Source organism: Athene noctua, chromosome 30 (genome assembly GCF_965140245.1).
Source record: "Athene noctua chromosome 30, bAthNoc1.hap1.1, whole genome shotgun sequence".
Lineage (NCBI taxonomy): Eukaryota > Metazoa > Chordata > Aves > Strigiformes > Strigidae > Athene > Athene noctua.
In genome coordinates this window covers 2865239-2889826 of record NC_134066.1, presented here as the reverse complement: position 1 = coordinate 2889826, position 24588 = coordinate 2865239, and the positions used below count along the sequence as shown (strand labels likewise).

General features: G+C 65.0%; 1 protein-coding gene across 3 annotated transcripts; it reads right to left on the bottom strand.

The window, feature by feature from the left end:
- Positions 1-635: 635 nt before the first annotated feature.
- Positions 636-24537, bottom strand: IKZF4 (IKAROS family zinc finger 4). 3 transcript variants are annotated; one of them, XM_074929633.1, is made up of 9 exons: positions 24384-24537; positions 18098-18152; positions 14622-14753; positions 13018-13122; positions 8640-8900; positions 8167-8334; positions 3160-3309; positions 2020-2151; positions 636-1795 (listed from the first exon to the last, which is right to left on the bottom strand). In XM_074929633.1, the coding sequence occupies exons 2-9, from the start codon at positions 18135-18137 to the stop codon at positions 1071-1073; spliced, it is 1713 nt and encodes a 570-aa protein (XP_074785734.1). In that variant the 5' UTR covers positions 18138-18152; positions 24384-24537; the 3' UTR covers positions 636-1070. The 3 variants fall into 3 exon arrangements, with proteins under 3 accessions (XP_074785734.1, XP_074785735.1, XP_074785736.1); XM_074929634.1 differs by lacking the exon at positions 14622-14753; XM_074929635.1 differs by lacking the exons at positions 18098-18152; positions 24384-24537 and having other exon boundaries at positions 14734-14779.
- Positions 24538-24588: the final 51 nt, after the last annotated feature.

Below are 24588 nucleotides of genomic sequence, written 5' to 3'. Positions count from 1 at the left end.
GGGAGCAAAGAAGGCTTTGGGGGGGTAGAAGGGGGAAGGGGGGGGGGGCTGGATTTAGCGTCCTCCCCCCCCCGCAGGCGGGCGGCAGAGGGGGTCAAACCCCGCAGCAGAGCGGGCTGGGGATACTGGGGATACTGGGGATACTGGGGATACTGGCCTGTGCCGAGGAGGAGATCCCGGGCGGCAGAACCTGCCGGCTCCGGCCACTCGCCCCCTCCCCAGCTTCACGTTTCCTTCATTGGGGTGGAGGGAGGGGCCCCCCCCGCCCCCCCCGGGGGGACCAGGCACAGGGGGGGTTCACCCCGCGGGAACGGGGCACCGGGACAAACCCCGGCACCGCCGGCGGGGAGGGGAGGGGGGGGTCCCTGCTTTCTGGGTTTCAACTCATTAAAGCTCGGGGCGCAGCGGCCCCCCCGCCGGGCGGGGGGTGCGGTGGGGGGGGGTCTGGGGGGGGGGTTTAGCACCTAATCTGAGGTTTGGCTTCGCCCGAGAGCGGGGACGGGCGACGCCGGGCTCGCACCAAGGTGGGGGGGGTGTGGGAGCTCCGAGAGCTGATGGGGGGGCCGGGGAGGGGGAGAGGGGGTGGGTGGGGGGGCGGAAAACAGTCTCAAAAATTCAAGTGAGACTTTGGGGAGGGGGTGGGGGGGGGAAAAAAAAAGAAAAAAGTTATAAAAAGAGAAACTAAAAAGCTTAATAAATAACAGAGGGAGGTGAGAGAGTTGGGGGGGGCGACAGCACAAAAAAGTCCGTTAATATTTAAATAACTCCGTTTATAAAAAGGCAAATCGTTAAGAGCTCCCCCTTGTCGGGGTTGGTTGCGCGTGGTGGTTGGTTTTTTGTTTTTTTTGTGTTTTTTTTTTTTATTATTTTTTTTAATAGTTATCGATATTTTTTTTTTTTAAATATTTTTTGTAGCCAAAGTCAGTGCAAAGGAGTATAAAAGAAAAAACCAACAGTTCCATGCCCTAAGGTGGGGGGGGGGTGAGCTAGAGACAGAGGGAGAGTGGAGGGTGGGCTGGGGGGGCCGGGAGGAGGAGGAGGAGGAGGAGGAGGAGGGCGGGGGGGGCGGTTTAGCCGACTTTATGCTCCCCCCGCACTATGTGGGAGGAGAACTCGTACCGGTCCTGGCTGTGGTGGCCGCAGATGTTGCACTCGAAAGGGTCTCTGAAGCCGTGGCAGCCCATGTGGATGGTGAACATGACGTGGTCGAGGAAGAGGATGCGGCAGTGCTCGCACTTGAAGGCCCTGATCTGCTCCCCGTCCTCGTTGAGCACCCGCAGGGCTTCTTTGGCGGCGCTGGGGGTGGCGCGGGCGGGCGGGGGGCCCTCGGGCAGTTTGGGGTCCTCTTTGGCGTAGGCCGGGCTCTGGCGGGTGCTGGCGCAGGTCCCCGGCGGCGGCTGCGAGCTCCGCTCCTCGTGGTTGCTCTCGGTGTCCGTCGAGTCCTGGCAGCCGTTGGTGGGCGACGCGCCCGGGTCGCGGCCCCGGAAGCCCCCCTGCACCCCGTCCGGCCCCTCCTCGGGCCCCTCGGCGGGCTCCCGGCCCCCCGGCAGCTCCAGCCGGCCCGGCAGCGGCTGCAGCTGGGTGTAGACGGAGCTGATGACGGGGGTGACCTCGGAGATGCAGTTTGTGGGGGGCAGGCGCAGGGGACGCAGGTGCTCCCCCCCCATCAGGGCCAGGGAGCTGCCGTAGGAGGGGTCGAGGGGGTGGTGGGCCGAGACCATCTCCACGTCCTTCTCGAAGCCGGAGTTGACGTCGAAGGGGAGATCCGAGAGGGCGAAGCGCATCTGCTTCTCCCCTGCCGGGAGGGAGGGAAGGGAGCGGCGTCAGGGGGGGCCGCCCCGCTCTCGGGGGCCGCTCCCCCCCCCCCCGGCCCCCAGCCCCGATGGCCTCCCCCCCTCCCCGCGGCACCGCGCTCTGCCCCGTCCCGGCGCCGTGGGGCGACACCCTCAGCTCCGGCGGGGTGGGGGGGTTCCCGCCGCGCTCCTGCCTGCCCGGGGAGGGGGCGAGTCATCCCCTTACCCACGAACTTCTGAGGGGTCGAGCGTTTCCGTTTGGTGAGGCTGTTGGCCAGGCGGTCGATGAAGGTCGGCCGCTCGCCCGAGGGGTGGAGCAGAGAGTCCGGCACCATCTCCAGGTCTCGCATCTCCTCACCTGGCGAGAGGAGGGGAAGGCGGGTTGAGGCGGCGCCCGCGGGACGGGGCGAGGGGACGGGCACGCTGCGCCCCCGGCCGCAGCCTCCGCTCGGGCCTCACTCCTGCCCTCTCCAGCCGGGACGGACCTGCCGGAGGCTCCCGGGCCGCCTGCTCCAGGCCCCGAGCTTACCCCGTCGGTGACTCGGTCGCGGGGGAGCGCCGGCAGCCGGTCCGCCTCCCTTCTTCATCGAGCTGGGCCCGCTCCTGCCGCTTTGGGGAAGAGGAGCCGGCTTCAACGGATCGAAGTGCCCTCGATTTTCTTGCCGGCTCTCAACCCCGTCCCGGAGAGACCTGCCCGGCGGCGAGGGCAGCGCCGCCGCTCCCGCGCCCCCGGCGGGGCGACGGATCCTCCGGTTCAAGTCTCCGTGTGGGAACCTCGGCGGCTCCGAACGGGCGAGGAGCCAGGACGGCTCCGGCTTCGGGTCTTTGCCGGCGCAGCAAAGAGGGGGGGGGTCTGTCTGCAGGCTCCGGGGGGGAGCCCGGGGGGGCTCCCGAGCCGCGCGGTGCCCGGCGCCGGCGCCTGCCCGCGGGGTAAATCCCCCACGTCGTGGCTGCGCTCCGTCATCGACGGCAAACGCTCTCGGTGGTTCTCGTACCAGAAACACAGGCCAAGGGCGCGTTTCCATTCGGGGGGGGCTTTGAGATTCGGCCGGCGGCGAAGGGGAGGCGGCGGGGGGGTCACGCCGGGCACCGGCGGAGGTTTGCGGCGTTAAGCGGCGCGCGGGCAGGGCGGCGCCTTTGGCCCCACGAGCGCCGGGGGCTCACGCTCTGCCCCACGCAGCCCCCCCCCACCCCACACACACACCCCCTTTCTCCTAACGGGGCGTCCCCAAAGCTCGACCCTGTCACCCACAGACGGGGCTGGAAAGCGAAGCCGCGGCCCCACTCCCCACCCTGCCGGGACCCCCCTGCCGGTGTCCCCGGAGCCAGGGAGGCCGCGGGGCTCCGGCCCCCCCCCGGCACTGACCTTGCTGGCTGGCCAGCGCCTGCGGCTCAGTGTTCAGACTCTGCAGGTAGTTGTGGCACCGCTCCTTGTGCTCCTCCAGCGTGCTCTGCTGCTTGTAGCTCCGGCCGCAGTAGTTGCACTTGTAGGGTTTGCCGACGGTGGGGGAGGAGACTGCGAAAACAGGCAAACCAGAGCCCGGCCGTAAGAACAGACACGGTGCCCTCGGCGAAGAGCCCCGGGACGGGCCGGACGCGCGTCGGCGGGAGAGAAAAGGGCCCGGAACGGGCCGAGCGCGGCCCCCGAGCCGTGCCGCAGGGACCCGACCTCGCCGGCACGGCTGCCAGAGGCGGGAGCCGCAGCCTGGCCACCATCGACCCCCCCCAGCTCCACGATTCGCCTCCCGGAGACCCGCAGGGTGCTCCCGGGCTCTGAGAGATGGGGAGCTACGAAAAGAAACCATCCTCTGGCCAAATACCGAAAGCAAAACGCCCCGGACCCGGCCTCTACCCGCGTTCTGCTCCCGGTACGGGTTTCTTGTCCCGTTACGCACCTCCAGGTGAACCCTCGTGCTGGCAGCCCTGACAAGGGCGATATTTAAGGAGGGCAGCTGGGCCCCCCCCAACTTTCTAATCGTTTCTCAATATCTGTTCGCCCCGAAGCACTCAGTGGCTTGGCCAGTGCTCGGTGGCTGCGCAGAGCATGTACCCCCCCCCCCCCCCCCGAGAGATTCACGATAAAGACGCTCCCCAGACACGTTTTTGTTCTCATCTCCGCCAATTTTCTCACTTCTGACCGAAAATCACTGAAGCCACCCCGGGTCGGCGTTCAGCCTCGCCGGCCGGCGACCACCAAAAGAGAGCGGCCACCGCGCGCCACGGGGCCGGTGCGCGCTCCCACCCACGGGCTACTTACGGTGAAAACCCGCGGCCCCCCCGCGGGGAGATGGTATCTCTGCGCCCCGTCGCAGTTTCCATCGCGTGCGCGAGGCCGAGCCTGCGCCGGGGAAACCAACGGCTGACGCGGGGGTTGCGTGCCGCTCCCCGACGGCTGGTGAGGGTAACGAGGGCGGCACCTGGGCACCAGAGCAGCGGGCACAAGGGCAAGGCGGCGCCCGCCCCACTGAAGGTCTGGGAGGGGGCTGAAGGGATCCAGGCTCCCAGGGGTGGGCAGCTCGTTAGGCCAGAAGATGTTAATGGGGAAAAAAAAAGGCAAGCGCCGGGCTGGTGAACTCGCCTCCCGCCAGGCACGACGCCAAACCCCGGAGCCGCGCTGGGGACGGGGACACGGCGGCTTTCGGGACAAGCTGGGCCCGGGGAGGTTGGTTCTGGCAGCGGGAAATGCCCCAAAAGCGGCTGCTCCTGGGGGGAGCCGGAGCCCCTCGGCAGCCGCCCGCGTCACGCTCGCCCCGCGCAGCGGCGCGTCGTCTGCCACAGCCCGCCCGGACCAGGTTCTTTCTGTTCCTGTCAGATTTACGGGGCTGTTTGGGGGTTTTTTGCAGCTTGCGGTTTAACCTTTAACTGCTTCCTAAAAAAAAAAAAAAAAACCAAAACAACCAACCACCCCAAAAAAAACCCCCATTTTCAGGCTGTCGGTGAATTCACACTCACCCCCCGCCCCAGCTCTGACACGCGGATTCCCGTCAAGTGTCTGGTGCTGCGGTGGGGTCGGGGCCAGCGCCACCTCGTCCGGACCCTGCCCGGGGGGCAACAAGGAGCCCGGCCGTGGCCACACGCGCCGCAGCCCCACCCCGAGGCTCAGCCGAGCTGCGGGCAGATCCGGGAGTCCAGGAGCCGCCGCGGATTTCACCACCGACGCTCCGGGTTAGAAATCCAGGCGGAGAAGCCGATGACAAGTGCAGATCTCTCCTCCCAGCCCCCCCCGGGCAGCGGCATTGTCGCGGAGCAGCGCAGTGTTGGTTTGCTCCGGTCCCGAGGGAGGTGAGGATGCCACCAGCCGCCGGGTCCGAACACAAAAATGCGCGTTCGGAATTTACTCCTCAAATCTCGCACTTCGGCTGCGGGAGCCTCGACTCCAAATTCCATTCTGCCTCATCAATCTCCATCACTTGTGCAGCTTTTAAAGTCAAGAGTTCCCCAAGCGACTCGGTTTCGTTACTCCCAAGCGGAACAACCCGAACCCCCGCGTGCGTTCGTGCCCCGCCGAGCCCTCCCGACGCTGCGCCGGGAGCGGCGTTGCCTCTCCAAGCCGGGAAGCTCCGTCCTGGGGATCAGCCTTCCCCCCCCCGGCCCAGCCCGCGGTTCGGGGCTCTGGGGACAGGGGGGACACGGAGGAGCCTGGGGCCCGCCCCGGCGTGGGGACGGGGGGACCGCGCTGTCCTGCCGCGGCCCTCGGTGGGCGACGCCGGCGCCGGGTCTCGCCTCAGGGACGGGGCTTCAGGCGGCTGCAGGACAGGGAGGGGGTTCCATCCCGCGCCGGGCTCGGCCTCGCGACCCATCGCTTTTCCTTTTACCCCTCGGTCTGTTCTTCCAGATCGTCGCCGCTGACCCACCGGCCCCTGCTCGTGTCCCGGGGGTCTCGGTCCATCCGTCACCTGCCGCCAGCGAGAGGCTTCGGGGGGCAGCGAGGGCCCATCAGGGTTCCCCCAAGTTCTTCGCCCCTGTAATACCCGCAGCACGAGCAAGGGGGCCGCTCTCCTCGCCCGGCCCCGCCGCCAGAAGTTTCTCCCGAGCTGCACCACAAGCAGAAACGCTCCTCCCAGCGCCAGCTCCAGGTTCGCTGATTTACCGGCTGCGAAGCGGCGAGGACGGAGAGGGAGGGAGGGGGGTCTCGGGGGGCCGGCGGCTCCTCTCAGCTGTCCCGGGTGTGGGCTGCAGCTTCTGATCTATTTCAGAGCGACTCGGCGCGTTTGATCTGGATTTTAATACCTCACTTTTTTGGACAGCACATCCTCCGAGATGAAAGCTCCGCGTCCCTCGTGGGGACGCCGTGAAACGCACACGCCTCTAGTTAAGGCAGAGGGGGGGAAAGCCGAGCCCCGCCGCCTTCCACCCAGGCAGGGCAACCGCCAGACTTTCGCCTGTGAAATCCACATTCAACGGAGGTTTTTCTTAGTAATTAGCTCCCACAAAGACTAATTTCTGTTTGATATTTTGTGAGGGCTCGTCCCGTTTCGGCGTGTCTTGACTGCAGGACTCAAGACGACCCTTGCTCTGCGTGGCCGCGGGGAGATGCCGGCACAGCTCGGCCGAGGACCCACCCCCGGGCGCGAGGGACGGGCAGCGGAGACGCGACCGCAGAGCCCAGGAACGACCCGACCCCGCGACCCGGGGTCCCTCGAGGCACGTTCGTTAATTAACCCGTGAGCGGGCTCAGAGCGGGGGCTCGCCGGCCCCCGCGCCCCACCTGCGAGTTCCCGGACCGGGGCTCTGCCACGTAACGCCCCCGAACCCACACCCCGACGCGGAGGGTTTCAACACAGCGACGGGCGGGCACCTTCCGAACGGGACTCTGCTCCACACACGACAGATTTATTTTTTTTTTTTGTCCAAAACTCCTGGAGCCGCCCAGCTCCAGAGCACCCAAACCCCGCGCGCCGAAGGTCCCCGGGCAGGTCGCTCCTCCCCGCGCCGACGTGGCGCTGCCCGGGATGGAGGCGGAGGGGAGGAAGGACGATGGTGATGGCTCCGTCGGGGAGGGCCGAAGGCCTCGGGGCGGAGCGGCCACGGCGCAGCCGGTGCGGGCAGCCCTGCGGTGCTCCGTGGGGAGCGGGGCTGTCGCCGCGGCCGGGCTCTCCGCGCTCTTTGCTCTCCGAGTTAATGACACGAGGGTTTCCGCATCCAGTTACCGCCTTCTCGCTTGGGTTATTTTCCCCCCTTAGAGATAAGGAAAGAACGTGGGGGAAAGATTTCCTTGGCATTTCTCCCCATTAACTGGCAAAGCCCAAGGCTGCTCATCTCGCCTCCTCCCCCGGGGTGACACCAGCTCTCTCCCGGTGTCACAGACCGCTGCCACCTTCCAGCCAGGCTCAGAGCCAGACGAGACCAGCAAGGTTTTACACCGAGAAACAGCTTTGTCCCTCGGCAGCGGGGACATCCAGAGACAAAATATAATGGATGGAAAACTCCTGCAAAGCACCAAACCCCCTCGCAGACGCCAGGCGAGAACCAACAGCCCCATTCCAGGCTCCGGGGGTCAAACCGCCCGGGTTCCCCTCCGGCATCTCCCGGAAAGACTCGGGTGCGGGAGGGAGATGAACTCCCAAACGAAGCAGCAAAGGGGGAAGATTTGTCCACAGCTTAAACCCAGAGCATCGCAGCCTCTGACTGAGAAGGGCAGAAACTTAAAGCAAACGGAGGTCCTCGGGCCCGGCTGCGAGGGGGGAGCAGGTTTCTGGGCTCCTGGGTGCGGCTGTGCCGAGAACAGGCTCTTCAGGGCCAGGGTTCTCCCTCCACGGAAGCGCACGGCGCTCGTCTCCACGCGGCGCGCGGAAGGTCGGAGCCGCCACCGTTCAAAGCCTCGAACTGGAAAGTTCGTCAGAAGGCGCCGGTGAGCAAATCGGGGGGAAGGAGCACAGAGCAGGGGCCGGCTGCGCGCTTCGCTCCCGCCCGTGGCCCCCGCCAGCTCTTACATCACGGAACCGGAGGGTTGAAAACCACATCTCAAATGTCACATTTGAAAAGGACAATGTCAAAACAAGAGGCAGACAAAACCCCTCAGCGCTCATTTTCGCTGGGGCAGGGCACACCCAGGGGTGGGACCTATCCTGACTCAATAAAATCTATTAAACATTTATCTTTACAAGTAAGAGATGCAACAACCCCCAGGAAGGGCTGGGACGCAGCGGCACAAAGCCCCGCGGGTGCCCCCGGGGTCCGTGGAGCTCCCGGACCGTTCGCCAGCCGCAGCCACAGCCCCCCCCAGGCACGGGAGCCGAGAGGACAGCGAGTGTGGGCGCTGCCGGCCAGGAGCTGCGGGCGCTTTGGGGAGCTGGGCTCAAACCCCCGGGTTTCGTGGCATCACGGCGCGTTCCCTCCCTGCCTCCTCCTCCCCCCAGCCGCGGGTACCCACCGGAGTGCGTCCGCAGGTGGCCGGTGAGCGCGTCCCTCCTGCGGCACGCGTAGTTGCAGAAGGGACACTTGAAGGGCTTCTCGCCGGAGTGCAGCTTGATGTGACGCAGGAGGTTTCCCTTCTGGGTGAAGGAGGCTCCGCACTGGTTGCAGTGGAACGGCCTTTCTCCTGCAAAACCAGGTGAAACTCTCGGTTAAAAGCATTTTCCAAGCCTGCAGAGCAGCAGCTCTCGAATCAACAGCGCCGAGCACGTTTGGGAGGGAAAGGCCTCGGCTGCCGACCAGCTCCGGGCGCGACCCCGCACCCCGGGAGCCTCAGCCCTGCCGCTGGCGGTTGGACGATGATGAGGAAGGAGCTACACGTGCCTTCCCGGACCTTCCCCGGGGCCTGACACCCACCTCCCGCAGCGTCTGCGCCCACCAGCCAACACCCGCAGAAACCTCCTGCCCTGGGCCCCCCCGCCCGCCGCTCACCGGTGTGGCTGCGCTTGTGCACCATCAGCACGTTGGGGCCGATGCACACCATGCCGCAGATGTCACACTTCAGCTTGCCGTTGGGCAACCGAATGCCCCCGGGGGAGTGCGGCTCCTGGCCCGTCCCGTCGCAGTAGCCCAGGGGCTCCGAGAGCGAGTCCTCCACGATCACGCTGTCCTCCTTCTCGAGCATCCGGTCGTCCTGCGAGAGCAGCCGGCTGGCTTCCTCATCGCTGTACATCTCCACCTTGATCGAGTTTGCTACGGGGAGGCAGAAGGGACGAGACACCGTCAGCAGAGGAAAAAAAAACCAAAAAACCCTCTGAAGTTAAAGAAGGCGGGAGCGCAGCTTAGGCGAGACTTGCTCCTGACAGAAACACCGTGACGCGTTAAGCGATTTGTTCGCGGTATAAACGTGCATCTTCTTATTTCTTACTGTGTCGGCTACTCGAGAGCAGACACCGAACGCGATCGCACGAGGTTACGGGATGGACGGTTTGTTTGCACACCCCGAAGGCTCCTGCTCTGCATCCTGCCCTGTAGGGCGACTGGCTGGAGAAAAAGAGAGTGAGTTCCCTGGATTCAAAGGCAGAGGGGGAAAGAAAATCTGCTCGTGCAGAGGAAGCAAAGACACCGAATTTTGAGTGAATCGGTAAAGGCTCAAAAGCCCCGGCCCGAAGAGCCTCACACGACTCTCCTGGACGGTCACTAAACCTCAGGTCGCTAGAGGAGACGCTGCTTCACCGCAAGTCGCTCCAAGACCTGGGATCCATCGACTATCTTAAAGGCAAAAAAAAAAAAGAAACAGAAGAGGCCGGTGCTGGTGGAACCCCCCGGCCCTGCCCCGGCTCCCCGCAGGCAGCTCTGCCCCTGCCCGTCCCTCAGCCGCAGGAATCGCGGCAAAGGCAGCGAAGGGACCAACGCGAGACACCCGTGGGGCGGCGTTGGGGCACCGAAAACCCCAAGAAAGCTTCTGTGGAACTGGGGAAGGGGGTGCCCGGGACCGGCGAAAGGTCCCGCGGCCGCAGAGCAGCCACCCCGCGGCACTTCTGGCCCAGGCAAGGGGGCAGGAGCCGGAGGAACGGCCCCCCCCGAAGCCGGAGGGGCGCGGGGCCGGGGCGGCAGGTGGGGGTCCCCGCCGCGGCCAAGCCCCCGGGTTTCCCTCCCCGCCGCTACCTTTCCTTCCTCCCGCAGCGCCAGGAGCGGAGGCTGGCGAGGGGATGCGCCAGCCCTGACCTACATTCCCGGCTGCTCTAATGATCTGTGGAATGCCACAAATCAAACACTCCCCGAGACGACGGCGACCGCTCCGCTCCCGCCGCTGCCAGCAAGCTGCAGCCCCGCGGGGACCGGCAGAGAGAAGGACGGGGGAAACCTCTGCCTCTCCCTCTCCCTCCTCCCGGTGAGCTCGTCCACCCTCCTCCCGCGGCCGAGCGTCCGTCCCACCTGGCGCCGCCGCCCGCGCCCTCCGCTCGAGGGAGAACCGTCGCCGGGACACCCTCAGCCTCGGTGAAAAGTCGCCCGTCCGGAGAGCCCGTCTTTAAATGATCAAATTGGAAAGTTTCCTCCCACTTTCAGCCATCGCCAGCAGCCGGGAGCGAGAGGGAATCCCCCGGGGAGGCTCCCGGGCGCTCTCCCCGGCCGATCGCACCCACTACCTGCTCCCGCGGGGCTGGTCCTGGCGGGCCGGAGGAAGATGACGCTGGAGAAAAGTCGAATCCAGGTCACCCACATGGCCACGCACCGAGCCCACGGGCTTAAACAAAATATTTACAGAATCCCTTTAAATATCAGATTCTTATTTCTTCCATTTAAAGCAGGAGGCTCTTCCCAATCCCTTAAGAGGAGAACTGTGGGGGCTGGAGGAAACTGAACTTTATATAGACAAAGGAGACTCTGCTGCTGCCCGCGGGGCAGGAGATTGCAGAGTCCAAGCTGCCTGGTGGAGCCAGGCGTGAGAACGGCGCGGGCTGAGCGCAGCCACACACAAACCCCAGCAGCTTCCAGATCTGGGGCTGACTCGACCCCTGGGGCTCGTTCAGCTCTTTGTGAGAGCGCGAGCGCTCACCCACGGCCCGGGGACGCCCGCGGCGGGTTCGAGAAAACCTCGGTAACGTCCCGGGAGCCGAACTGCCCGCAGGATCCGACCTGTAAAACCCGGGGGGGGGCTCCTGAACAAAGTCTCGCGTAGGCTGGGGCAGGGTCGGTCCGTCCCGGACGGCTTCGGGTCACTCACCGGGAGAGGAGGACGCGCCAGCGCCGCAGAGCCGGGACGGCGGCAGCGAAAGGGTCCCGGTGCTGGGGGGACCCGCGCCCCCCCGCTGCCCCCCGGGGCCGGACCGTGCCCGGCGCAGAAAGCCCCTCTCCTGTGCCGCCTTCGAGGCCGGGCGGCAGGCGGGAGGGCCCTGGCTCTCCCCCAGAGCTAGGTACGGCTTTGCAAGTGGGGATTAACGAGGAGCAGCAGCATGGAAGCGATTCATCCGAGACTGCGTGAGGTTTATTGCCGGGTGAAGAGCCCAGGAATCCCGGCTGGCTCCCTCCTTCCCTTCCTGCGTCCTGGCGCGGGCAGCGCTGCCTTCCCCGCGCGGCTCCGGGCAACGTGAACTGTGCGGGCACCCGGCCTCGGCAATCGCAGGCACTTCCAGACCGTCTGCGGAGCCACCGGCCGGAGGCACGGCCGGCTGCGGCCCGGGAGGAGGCTGCGGCGGGAGCATTCCCGCGGGGGGGGGCTGAACCGCCCCGACGCGTCGGCCGGTGCCACCGGGCGCACCCGGGAGCCCCCGCGCCAGGAGCCGCCTCCGCGCAGACACGGCGGGAAAAGCCGCGGCGGGAGCTGCCGGGATGAGTTGACGTTCGCTGCACTTTGATTTTCTGGTTGGGTTTTTTTTTTGTTGGTTGGGTTGTTGGGTTTTTTTCCCCCCTTCCATTCCCCCGGGGACTTATTTTTTCCAGGGGCATAGAAGGGAGGCCAACTATTGTTCTGTAATTCTCCTTTCAGAAGCAATGCAGAGTCCGGTCTCACTGGAGAGAACTCTCTGCTGGCAGAACAGGTTATATAATATTCTTGCTCCTCTGGGGCACGATGCTTGCTGGATGAACCAGCTGTGAAGTCAAGTCAGATCAGAGGCAATACCATCACTCGCATCCCGCTGTTAAAGGGGAAGGGATCGTTATTGTCCTCCCCGTCAGTCCCACGCGCTCAGTTCCTTTTGCTTCTGATCAAGCGAAAAGGCTGCGTTACCTCCCAGAGCTGTCCTCTGCCAAAAAGCCAAGATTTTGTTTCTTTGCAGAGCTCCTGAGCGCCTTTGTAGGGCAAATGTAAAATAAATAGCAAGTAATAAAAGGAAAAAATGGCAACAGAGCTCATTCTAATGGTACCGCCCGTGAAAACGGGATGTTTTGGGCTCGTTATATCCCGGTTCAGAAAGAGGAACCTTCACAGGCCAGGACCTCAGCGGGGCCGTCCCGAGCACCTCGCTGCGGGGTAAATCCCGGGGGAGTTCCCCCGCTTGGCAAAGGAATAGGAGAGGGCCCGGCGGGAGCGGGAGGGAGCGGGGGGATCCGAGCGGCGCCGGACTTGTCGGGGTCGGTCGAGTCCATCGGTCCGGCAGCGAAGGGAGCGGACGGCGCGGGGCCGAGGGACGGGCTGCGGCCACTCCGAATCCCCTGTGACCAGGGCAGGTTCTTGTCACCAAAAAAGCAGTTTCCTTCATTTTAAATAAAAAGCAGAGAGCGCCAGCGGCAGGCGGGGAGGGAGACGGAAGGTTTCACGTTGCAGACGGGAGATGCCCCACACGGGGCCCGTTTCTCGGTCCTGGTCAGGCGCCAGCACCCGCTCGGCCGCGTTTCGTCACCCCGTGGCCTTCCCGGCGCACCCCGAGACGTTCGGGGGTCCCCGAGTCTCCCGCAGCGACACGAACAACCCCCCGGCAGAGTCGCTGGGGTCGAGGCAGAGCTCAGCTGCCACCTGAACCACGGCACCTGCCCCAGCCACGACACCAGAGGACGTGGAGCAGCTTCTCGCTTCCCACCCGGCCACCCAGACAGATAAAAAAAACTTCTAAAGCAACGGATGGCTCTGCAGCCCCTCCTGAGTTGTGACTATTAACAGCCTGGGACACGCGGCTGCGTGAAAGTCGAGGTGGAATTCACAACCACAAGGGGAGACCCCGACTCCTCGGCAGCCACAGCCGGTGCCCAGGGCCAGAAGCGGGCGGCTGCTCCGCTCCATGCGAGACCCAGGCAGGAGAAAAACAAAAAAACAACAAAAAAACAAAACACCAAGAGCCAGACTCAGAGTCACAGCGGGGAGTCAAAATTTGTGTCAGGCCCGAGCGAGCGCAGGGTGTGGGGACAAACCGTGGAGTGGGGTACTCACCGCTGAGGGAGCGGCTCGGGGAGGAGTGCTGGCTGTTGGGCGTGCTCACCGCGGGTCCCACGATGGCCGAGCTGAACTCCTTCTCCAGAGAGGAGTCCCCACTGCCTGCGGGGGGAGGGAAACACAAGTCAGCGACGCCCGAAGCACGGCTCGGGGCTGCGGGCAGGGGCTGGAGGACGCGGCTTTCAGCCCAGGGCAGCGGCTGGCAGCGCGGCCGGGGCGGCAGCCCGGTGCTTCCCGGCCCCGACCTCCTCGGGCGCCGCGGCAGCAGCGCGCTCTGCTCTCCTTGCCAGCTCGCAGAGCCGGGCTGGCCGGGGGGGACCGGGCCACCCCCCCGGGCACGAGCAGCAATTCCCCCCCGAAACAACCCTGCGCTGCCCGGCTGAGCCCAGCGCCCTGCCCGGGCGAGCGGGTCCCTCCGCCAGGCACCGGCGTCCCCCGCCCCGACAGTCCCTGCTGAGGTGACAATCCCTGAGCAGGTCCCTGGATGTTGAACCCCCCCTGCCCCGACAGACCCCCACAGCCCCGGGAAACGGGCCCTTGCCCGTTCACGCTGGGAAGCGAATTGAGCGACGCAGCTGCCTACCAGGTCACCTCGAGCCCAGGGCCTGTGCTCGCCAGGCCAGGCTCAGTTTTTCCCCTTCGGGGACCAGCGGGTTTCTGTTCCGGCGAGATGTGGGGGCTGCCAGGGCGCAGGAACCCCCCCGCTCCCGGCCAGCCCTCCCCACCGCGCGCCCGAGAGCCGGGCAGCTGCCTGCAGCGGCGCTGCGGGGACGGGGACGGCGGAGTTCCATGATGGGAAGCGCAGAAGCGCCGCGAACGCCTTTAGCACAGCTGGGAATGTTATTTCTAAATACTCGCATCTGGAGAAACTCTTCCCTCGGTGCTCCCCGAGCCCAGTTCATCCCATTGTCTGATGACTGCTGGGACGCTGAGCTCATCAGCCTCGCTGAGCAGGGGAAGGGTTTATGGCAACTGCCCCCGGTGAGGCGGCGTCTTCCGAATCGCGGCTCGGCCGCCACCGAGCCGGGACGCCCCAGCAGCACCCTCACGCTCCCCAACTCCCCGCAGCAGCATTTTCATGAGGTTTCCTCCTTCCTTCCCGGGGTCACGGAGGGAGAGACTTGGAGGACCCTTCCCTCTCCCCTCCCCACGCTGCCGCCGCCGTGTTTGAGTCACACGAAGCCTCTGCGCAGCGCCGGGCGCAGCGGAGAGGTTAAGGAAGAGGCTGAGCGGGGAGGGAGGGGGCTCTGCGGGCCGGGGGCACGTCCTGCGGCCGAAAACCCAACAGCCGCTGCCTGGGGTGGGACCGACCCTCCCGAAGGGTCTCGGTACGTCACAAGCGGCGGCCTGAGCCCACCCCGCTCACATTCGCCTCCACAGGCATCTCGGGGGGGGGGGGCCAGGCCTTCCCTTCCCTCTCCGCCGTGCCAGCACAGGGGGGTTCAGACACCTCCGAATCCCCCTCCAGGGTCAGTCCTCTGCCCAGCGCAGCCCCCTGCGCCCCTTCTCCTCCGCGCGCAGAGAGCGAGCGGAGACGGCACCGAGTTATTTCAGGATCCTCCTCCCCCCCCGCCGCTCCCGTTTAACTCGCATTATTCTACCTTGCTGGAGATACCCTGGAGTGTTATCACAGCCAACTCCTTGGAAACAGCGCTGGAGCCCAGGCTGCGTGTGCATGTCTGCGTCGCTGGCAGGGCGCACGCAGCCACTCACCTTCCAGGAAGAGCAGATTCCTGGAAGCGAGGGAAACGACCGTCATTTTACAGGCAGGCGGCACGGCGAGCGGGAACCGGGGCTGCGCCGCTGCCCGGCGCAGGGACAGGCGGCCGCGGCCTCCCGAGAGCACGGGGCCGTGCCGCGCCGGGCGGGGATGATGCTCTGAGGAGGGAGAGGGCAGGGGACGGGGGGCCAGGGATGCTGCGGGGTCTCTGCTCTGCCCTCGCAACGCAGCCGGCGGCCCCCGGGCTCAGCGACCGGGCACCGGCCCCGAAATATCGGTGGGAAATAGAGGATCTGGTGGCCGGAGGGAGAACAGCATCGTCCCTCGCGTCAGCCCAGCGGAGGCTCGTGTGGGCTCCGATCCTCCTGCACCGGTAAGGGGAGGCCGAAGCCCCGGTCCTCAGCTCCAGGAACGGAGCAGAAGCGTCGCCGGGTAAAGCCCCGGCGCTGCCTCGAGGAGCCACTTCGCGGGCGCCTCCGAGTCCAACGGCCACCACACGCGAGCCCGTGGCCCCGTGCTGGAGTCACGAGGGATTTCGTTTAGGCGGCGCTTGCAGGTGAGCTTACCTCGGCGGGCAGTTCCCATCCTACAGAAAATGACCCTCCCGGTGCCAGGCTTAGCCCGGCCGACGAGGGCGAGGCTCGCTGACAGAGCCCCGGGCGATGCTGACGGCGGGGAGAACCCCCTGCGCTGTTTTACAACCTGTTCCCAGCTGCTGCCAATCTCCCACGTATCGGAGCAAGGTTAAAAACCCCGAATTAGAATGTAAGCCCAACGTTAAGGAGAAAAAGAAAGTTAATTTCTCCTCGGTCCCTTCAAGCATCCTGTTTTCAGCTCAAAGCTCAGCTCCTCTGCCAGCCAGCTCCACCCTCCGGACCCCACAGGATCCTCCTTATCCCAGAGGATCCTCAGTCTCCTCCCGACGGGAAGCACTGCGGGGTAACACGGGGGTGACCCCCCTGCCCAGAACCTCCCCAAAACGGCTCAAGCCAGCGCGAACCTTCGCCCGGCCGAGAGCCGCCGCTCCTGCGGGAGGGATCGGTGTCCAGCCCCCCCAGAGCTGCGTGGATCTCAGCCAGGACCCCCCCCCCAACTCCAGAAAATCTCCCCCCCAAGATGGGGACGGGGCTTTTCCCTCCGTGCAGCAGCGGGTCTGACAGCGGGGGCCCCCCAGTAACGGCTCCCCGGGAAGGCGGGCAGGCTGCCCGCGCCGACAGCGAGAGCTGAAGCACTATCCCACCCCTGGGAGCACCCAGCGCCTGGTTTCGACGGTCTCTCAGCAATTTCCCTCCCTGATAACTTTTCAGACTTGAGATTTCAGGAAATATTGGGTCACATTTCATTCGCTCTAAAAAAAAAAAAAAAACAAAAAAAAACCCCCAACAAATGGAAACCTGAACGTCAGGCAAGAGACGGTTGGCGTCTGCAGCCCAGTTACCCGAGAGCCGGGAGCGTTTAACCCCGTTCTCGGGTGCCCGGCACCCAAATAAAAGAGGGTAAAACCGGAGGAACCTGGGGGCAGCCTGAAAACGTCCCCCATCTCCCACCAGCCCCCGACACGCACGTGGCGGGAGAAGCGGAGACAAACCTCGAGGGTGCTGGGCCGCCCCGGGAGAGCAGTGGAGCGAGGGGGGGCAGGATCCCGCGGGCACCGGGACGCCCCTCGCCCAGCGCCCACAGAGGGACTCACGGCCCGGGGAGGCACCGGCGAGCTCTCCCGCCCGCCTCCACCGTGTTCTACCCCTCTGCGCCAACGGCTCTGTCTGTGCCAGCGCTGATTCAAAACTGACTTTATTTTCCTGTGAAGAATTCAAAGGAGAAAAAGTATTTCGCATTCACAAAGAGTTTCCGGGCTGTCGGCCCCCGCGCTACCTGATGAACGTGAACTTTACGGAGAGTTCGTTTAATTAAACATATTTCACAGAAACGAGTTTCGGGAGCTCTGCTGTTTGTTTCCTCCGCTCGCCTCAGATCCGCAGCAGCTCAGCGACCCGAAGTGGCTAATTGCCAGGCCTGACCCTAACGACCACCCGCCCTTCGTTAGCTGTGCCCCGCGCCCCGGGCCGGCTGCGCAGCGCGGCGTCGCTCCCCGAGTCCCAGGGAAGTCCAGAAGGAGCCACCTCGGCCCCGAGACGCTGCTCTTCCCTCCTCCCCCCGTTAACCTTCCCCAGGCTCCAGGAGCTGCTTAAACCTCGGACCCCCAGGACTGCAGCACTGAAAGCTCACACGGGCCCCCAAACCCTTCGGGGAAGCATTTTGTTGTGTAACAGAGACCCCCCGAAACCTGAGCAGCGAACTGCGGCGGGCGCCTGGAGGAGAGCCGGGGGTCTGACCCCAGCAGGGATCCCCGGGGACGGGAGGGGCCTCCGCTGAAAGCAGGAGCACACGGTAGCTCCGAGGGTGCCGGGACGCTGCGCAGGGTCCCCCCGCGCGGCCCCCCGAGGCGCCGTGGCCGGGCGCGGCCGGGTCCGGCCTCGCTCCCCGCTGAGCCCCGCGGGACCCGACCTCCCGCCTCTCCTGGCGCTGGGTCACGGCGAGAGTTCCCTCCGGCTTTGCCACTTCTAAACCTGCATCAGGTCTTACTCTAATCCCGCTCTTCTCCCGAGCAAAGACAGACAAACCGAGGTGCTTTCACTCTGCAAACACCAGTCCCCGAAGATAAGAACAAATCCCACCGAACCAGCCCTCACCCGCGGCCCCCACCGGCTGTAAACCCGGCTCCTGCAGGCGACCGGATAATCTCAATCCCCGCGGCCCCAGCACGGCAGCTCCGGCCCGTGTGACCCCGCCGGTTCCCGAGCGACCCGGCAGGCCGGCGGCGTCGGCTTTAGTCCGGAGCTGAGCCTGGGTTTAACCTTAACACGCCCCGACAGGCGCCGGGCGCGCGGCCGAGCTCGCCCACGCCGGGCAAACCGGGAGCGGGGCTAAACCCCCGTTCCGTGAGGCCACCAGGAGCCCCGAACCTCCCCGAGACCCTTCGGCTGGAAAAACGTTTTTCTACGTTTTCCTTTCAGCTTGCAGCGGGGTTTGAAACTTCACTCACCGCTGGCATGGGGGCACCCGCCCGCCGCGTCAGCGGGCGAAGGCACAGGCACATCAACTTCAGCATAAACCTCCAAGGCTCAGCCTAGGCACCGGGTTTTAAATCAGCTGTTTATTGCGCCGTGGGCTTTAACACTTCTCAGATACCTCACGAAACAGGCTGACGCGCTCAGTACCGTTCCCCAGCGCTTCACGGCGGCAGCAGCCCAGCGCCAGACAAAGCAAGAGCGCCCAGGACAGCTCAGAGCCAGAGGATGAGGCACCTTAAAACATTAACGACCCGAAACAAGCGGCAGAAATCAAGATCAGACGTACCAGATATGTAAGATCGTCCATTACAGTCTTCTATATCCATCTTTAAGGTACTTTGCTGAAAGAGAAAGCAGAGCTCGGTCAGAGTTTGCCTCCAGAACCTCCTTGGACTCTCCTCCTCCGGTAAAACCACCCGACAGCCCCCGGGCGCGGAGGAGTTACTCACCCCACGTTCCTCTAACGCTGCTCCGCGGCTCAACACCGGCCCCGCGACTTCACCGCCGGCCCCAGAGGACGACCCCGACCCTCCTCCCCGCGCCGGCGCCGCCGGGACGCGACGCGCTCGCGCCCACGGGGAGATGGAGCCTGGAGCGCGGGACGCGCGTGGCCGAAGGGCCCGGCTCCATTTTATCCACCGAAAAAAAACGGGGGTTTGGGCAACGAGAGCGACGGCCGAGGCAGGAGGCTCTGGTGAGCAGCCTCGCAACAGCCGCTCCAACGACCACACCGAAATAAAAGGGAAATCTGCCTCATATTTGGCTGCTCGGCTCCCCACGGAGATAATGAAGGTTTTATACATTCAAATGGCTTTTATTTGTCAATTACACCGGCTGTTTAAAAAACAAAACGAGCCCAGTTTTAGAAACAGGAGTTTCGCTGTTTAGAGCCGGCTCTAATTGGCAGTTGATAGGGTCGGAAACGGAGCGTTTGCTGCAGAGAACAATTTTTAAAAGCGATAATTTGTGGAGACGAATTGTCTCCTCGAAAAGGAAAATCCCCGCGATTTGCAGCGTGCGAGCGCTCCCCGGCAGCAGCCACGCTGCTCGTTTCCTCCTCCGTCCCTCGAGCAGCCGACACACCGTGGAGGGCGAAGCTTCCCAGAGACCCGGGTCCCTTTTCCGAGCTGAAAGAACTCGGTCGCTCCCTTCCACGGTGCCCCCTTTTAAAAGCAGATTTTTAACAATAACTGCTTCTCGGATGAACCGAGTTGTACGAGTCTTGCTCCTGGCAACGCACCGCTCGAGATAAGTACAGATGCGGACGAGGCACGTTAGGCCGGGCTTATTACCCCGTCGGACCCGACTACTTGCTTGATGTTAATTAAGAAGAGACGCTGGCGCCGCGCTCCGTGTCGCTGCGGAGCTCACCGGGGGCTCGCTGGCTCTGGGGAGGCTTTTGCCCACTGGGCACCAGTTTCCACCCAGTCCAGCCCAGCGATACCCTGCGGCGGGTCCCACTCGAGCATTTCGCCCCGCAGGCTTTGGGGAGATGGAGACACCGGCCAAGGAAAAGCCGAGCGCCCCGGAGTTCCCCTTCCCACCCCACGGCGGCCGTGAACTTCACAAGATGAAAATAATTCAGGTTGAGATCTCTCTCTCAAGCGCCAGGTTACACAGGAACTGTGGTTTAAAACGCATCCTGCAGCTTTATTTTTGTTGAACTGGTAATTTTGCTTTTCTGCCCTACGCACACCCACTCAGAGATCTGTCTGCTTTGCACAAAGGGCACGGCAACACGCTAATAAAAATCAATTTTATTTAGAAAGCCCTTTCTCTCCCGTGCTCTGCAGAAAATAGCAATTTTTTTCTAAAAAAAAAGACCAAGCAGCTGTCTGATGGGCACAGCAAGCTGCCCCCTCCCAAACCCCTCGCTGCCTCGCAGGGACCCGTCACACCCCGGGCTCGTGGCCGAGGCCAGGGACGGGCAGGACCCCGGTGTCCTGCCTAATCCACAGAGCGCGAGCAGCGAGAACGAGAAATTAATTTCCCTCCAAGTAATCAGCTAACAATCAGCCAAAGACCGTTCAGTTGAGGCGCCAGTTCTGTGGCTCCTTCCTACCGGCACACGCGGTCTCGTTAACGTTAAGGGGATGACGTGCAATAAAGGGGGTCGATTCCTCGCTCCTTTGTGTTTTAAAAGGGGACCCAAAGAAAAACACCGGGAGCGTTTCAGGAGCCCCGAGCCACGTGTCAGCAGTTATTTTCCTTAAATTTGGCCGAGCGTAAAGCCTTGCGAGCAGGGATTGTCATTTTTAAAATTGCAAAAAGCACCGAGCCGCCGGCCCTGGAGCTCGGCAGAGCTGCGGCCCGTCACGACCCTGCGGCTGGAGAACGACCCCGCGCGGCGTTGGCTCTCCGGGTCCCTTCGCGTTCGAGAAGCGCCACGGAAGGGCCCCGGACTGACAAACCCCTGGGTGGAAACGCGGCCCTGGGAGAAAGGGGCTGCTGCTTCCCGGGACGCGGCTTCGGCCCGTCCCCACGCGACGGGGAGCGACGGCGGCCGCCCCCGAGCTGCCCCCTGCCCCCTCCATCTGGGTGGATGGCGACCAGGGCGGCGAGGACCTGGGTCGGGGACCACCGGGCACAGGGGGCACGTCCCCGGCTCGGGACCTTCTTCCCAGCTTTAGGTGTGATCATCAGCTTGGGAATCGGAGACAGAAGCGCTTGAAAATTAGAGCAGAGCGTCTCCAGCGCCGCGCGCCGCTCTCTCCCCTCTGAAATAAGGACTTTTCCCCAAGTGACAACATTCAAAGAAAGAAAAAAAAAAAGTCCTCAGAACTAGCCCAATTTAAAAAAACCTCCACCTCGGCATGGTGCAATTCCTGAATGTCCTTTGCACTAATAACAAGCGGCTTCTGCAGCGGCCGGGCCCGGGAGAGGGGCCGAGTCTGTGCTTTTTCCTGGGATGGCAGAAACATCCCAGAGACGGGAAAAGCCTCTCGGATCCCTCCGACGCGGGGCTCCCGCCAGCTGCCCCCAGAGCCCGTTATACCCCGACGAGCCTCGTGGTCGTCGGGAAAGGCCTCAGTCTCTCTCCTCTTACCTTCTCCCCGGTAGTTCTGGTTAGACCTCGGGCGCCGTGAAACGACCCTGCAGCCAAACGCTTGGCAGGAAGATCCCCCCCAGCCCAGCGACACCCAGGAACGTGCCAGATTATTTTTAAGGTTACAACCCCGGAGGGTCAACGCGCAGCTGCCGCCAGACTCGCACAGAAACCAGCCAGAAACCTCACAACCCCGCGGTCTGACCCGCTCCTCGGCGTGGCCTGCAGGCGGGGACTGGGGACACCCCGGTCCCAGCCTTCCGCTGCCCGGCACGTCGCTGGCCGTGCCGAGGGCTGGCTCCTTCCCCCGCAGCTCAGCTCGGTGGGGTCGGGGTCCCCAGAAGCAGCGGCGAGAGGAGACGGGGCGCGCGCAGCGGGAGGACACGCTCGGGGCGAAGCGGCCTCCTGTCGGGGTAAGAATTAGTAAGCGCTGTAAAGGTCCCCGCAGTTTCTTTTTCCCGACCATTATTTCCATTAGCTGCCGCTTATTTTCCAACGTGAGGAGTTTTTTTCCACCTTTGCCGCAAATAGAAGGTCGCTGAACGAGCCGGCTGCTCAAAAATAACAAAAGTTTGTGTCACTGGAAACGCTTCAGAACCCAGCGCGGGGGAAGTGCCCGGAGAGCCCCCGGCCCGCCGCGGACGCGGCTCTGCCCCGCGTGTGCCGGCACCGGGCCCCGTTCAAAAGCAAAAATTCAAGCGTTGTGACGTGTTTTACGAAAAACCCGAGGGTTTGAGGCAGCGCTGGGGCTGGACGGCAGCTGACAGCTCCTGGCCGAGCTGGGCAGGACCTGTCACCTCCGCCGCCGTTTGTCATCAGGGCGGCCCCGGAGCCAAGCGGCGCCGACAGGAACGTTCTCAGGTCGCTGCTTTAGGGACGGGCAGAAAAAAAAAAACTAACCCCCCAGCTGAGCCCCGGGCAAGCCCCGGACAGGTCTGAGATCACCCCCCGTGTCCCCCCGGCTGCTGGCAGGGGCCAGTGCCCAGACAGCGCCTGCGCTTCGGGCGCCTTAACCCAAGAACTGAGCAGCTGCAGCTACGATTTCCATCATTTTATAAATAAAACAGGGGGGGAGAGAGAGAGAGAGAGAGAGAGAGAGAGAGAGAGAGAGAGAACACCCTCAGAGGGTCCAGCAGCGCGCAGGTGACGCAAGCGCCGTCCCCCACCTGAGCCAGGTGTCATTTTTCACCAATATTCACCACCTGGAGAAGCTCCTCCCCGTGCGAACACACGACAGGACACGAGCCTCGCCCGCTTATCGAGAGAATTTTGTCTAAAAGCCTGCCGAGGGAAGCAGCACTATAAACCAGCACAGAGTAAAATGTAAAAAATTCCTCGTCTTGAACACGCTCCCGAGGTTCGGCGACTTCGGCAAAGTTTTAATTCAAAGCAAAGCGAGGGCCGTCTCCCACCAGGGTCTTTGTTCGGGATCTAAACCCGTGTTGTGCCCTCTGGGCATCACCACAATGCGAATAAACAATAACCGTGAGCCACGAGGCCGAGCCTACAAAAGTTGAAAAGACGTTTCAGGAGACCGCCCTGGCAGCGGAGGGAGGAAGGAGAAGTTCCCTCTCCCCGCTGGCTGGGACAGACGGACGGACAGGGGCGGCAGGAGAGGCCCCGGCCTTCAGGCTCCCGCCGCTCGCAGCCCAACTTCGTGAGGACGCCGCGGCGCGTTGTAAATGGAACTGATCCTCTGAGAGCGGAGGAAAATTAATCCTCCGCTGGATGCTCCCTCCTCGCGCCCGTCCCGCTCCTCTGCCCTCGGATAACCCCGCTCCGGCCCCCGCGGTTCCCTCGGTCCCCCCGGGAGCACCCGGAGCCGGGGCCCCGCGGCTGCTCCGGACACCGGCACCTTCCCGCAGCCCCCGCCCGGGTTTCCTCGAGTCCTCGGAGGCAGAAAAATCCAAGACGAGGCCAAACGTCGCGGCCCCGTCCCGTGCCGCAGGACACGGCTCGCCCGTCCCCGCCGCCCCCCGCCCAGCCGGGGGTTCAGGGCGCGACCCGGCAGGCGCAGACGCTCCCCGCTCCGTCCGCACCGACACCCCGACACGCAGCGGGGAGGGATCCGCGAGCTTCTCCCGGACGACGCCAGCGTCGCCCCGCGGACGCTGCCCGTCCAAAGCGCCGGGGCGCGAGGAAGCCTCCCCCCCCCGTTCTCGCAGTGCAGCCCCCCCGCTCACCCCCAGACTCCGCAAGGAGCAGCCACGAGCGGGGCCGGGGCCAGGGCTGGGCTGGCAGCAGCTGCTTTGGGCCAAGGGCTTCCCCGGAGCCGCCGCTGCCTCTCCCCGTGCCCCCGCCAGGGTCTCTGGGCCCCCTTTGGCGACCCTCGCGGGGACCCTGGGGGGGCACGAAGCCCCCGTTTGGCACCGACGACAGACTCTGGCTCTCAGCGAGAGGTTGGTCGTGGGCACCGCAGGTTCTCCAGGAGGCGACGGGAACAGAGCCGGGCAGCACCCGGGACGCTTTCAGGGACCCCGTGCCCCCTCCCCGCAGGCTCCGCGGGGCTGCCGACCCGGTGCCCCCCCCGCGCAGCCCCTCCTGCCCGGGGAAGGGCTCCCGAGCTGCTGCAGAATCGGTAACGGGGACAGGGGGGCGGGTGGGGGGGTTCTGGGGGGCAGCGGCTGAGCAACACGGAAACGGGGGGTGACCCCCACAGCCGAGCACCCCCCCCGCACCGCCAGAGGCTGCGGCGGGTACAGGCCGGGGGGGAAAAAACGCTGCCCGGAGCTTCACCCCCAAAACGGCGCCCGCAGCAACCTTGACCCCGGAGGCGGCGGCGCGGGCGCGAAGGCGCTGGGAAGAGGCTCCGAGCCCAGAGAGACGCCCCGCACCCCCCCCCCAAAAAAAAAATAACACCCCGAGAACTGGCGGGGAACGGGGGGAAGCGGAGGGGAACGACCCCAAGCCCCGGCGGGTCCCTCCCCGGAACCGGGACACAGAAGCAGCACAAGCACTCTGGGGGGCTCCGCGCTCCCCCCGCGCCCCGGCCGGAGCCCATTGTTTCCCAGAAATGTCATTTCATCGCCGGGGGGACACACACACACACACACTGGGGGGTGTCCCCCCCCGCGCCCCCGGCCCCTCCGTCCTCCGGAGCGGCCAAGTTTGGGGGCAAGGAGGAACGACCCCCCCCCGCGCCCCCCGGCCGTCCTGGGGAAAGGGGCTCCGGGAAGATTTCGGGGGCACCCGCCGCGGGGGGGGGGGTTGTGGGGGGGTGACATCTCCCCAAAACGCCTCCCGCGCCCCCCCTCCCATCCCGAGGTACAGACCCCACTCACAACCGCGACCCCCCCGAGACACGAGCCTGCGGGACACGGACCCCCCCCAGCCACGAGCCCACGACACCCCCTCCCCAAAGAGAGACCCCGCGGCCCCCCCCCGCCCCGGCGACCCCCCCAGCCTGACCCCCCGCCCCCCATCACCCCCCCGGCCTGGTCACACCCCGCTCCCCCTCCCCACCGCAACCCGCGGCCCAACCACCCCCGCGCCCTGACAGCCCCCCCCGCCCGCGACCCCCGCTCACCGGCGGCACTCGGGAGGGGCCCCCCCGGCCCGGCCCGGCCGCGGGGCGTGGGGGAGCGGCGGGGGGGGCTCAGGGGCTCGGCGGCGGCGGCGGCTCCATCGGCGGCGGCTTCACCTGAGGAGGGCCCGGGCCCCCCCGCCCGCCCCGAGCCACTTCCGGCCCCCGCGCGCAGCCAGGCCGCGCAGCCGAGCGCCGACGCCCTCGA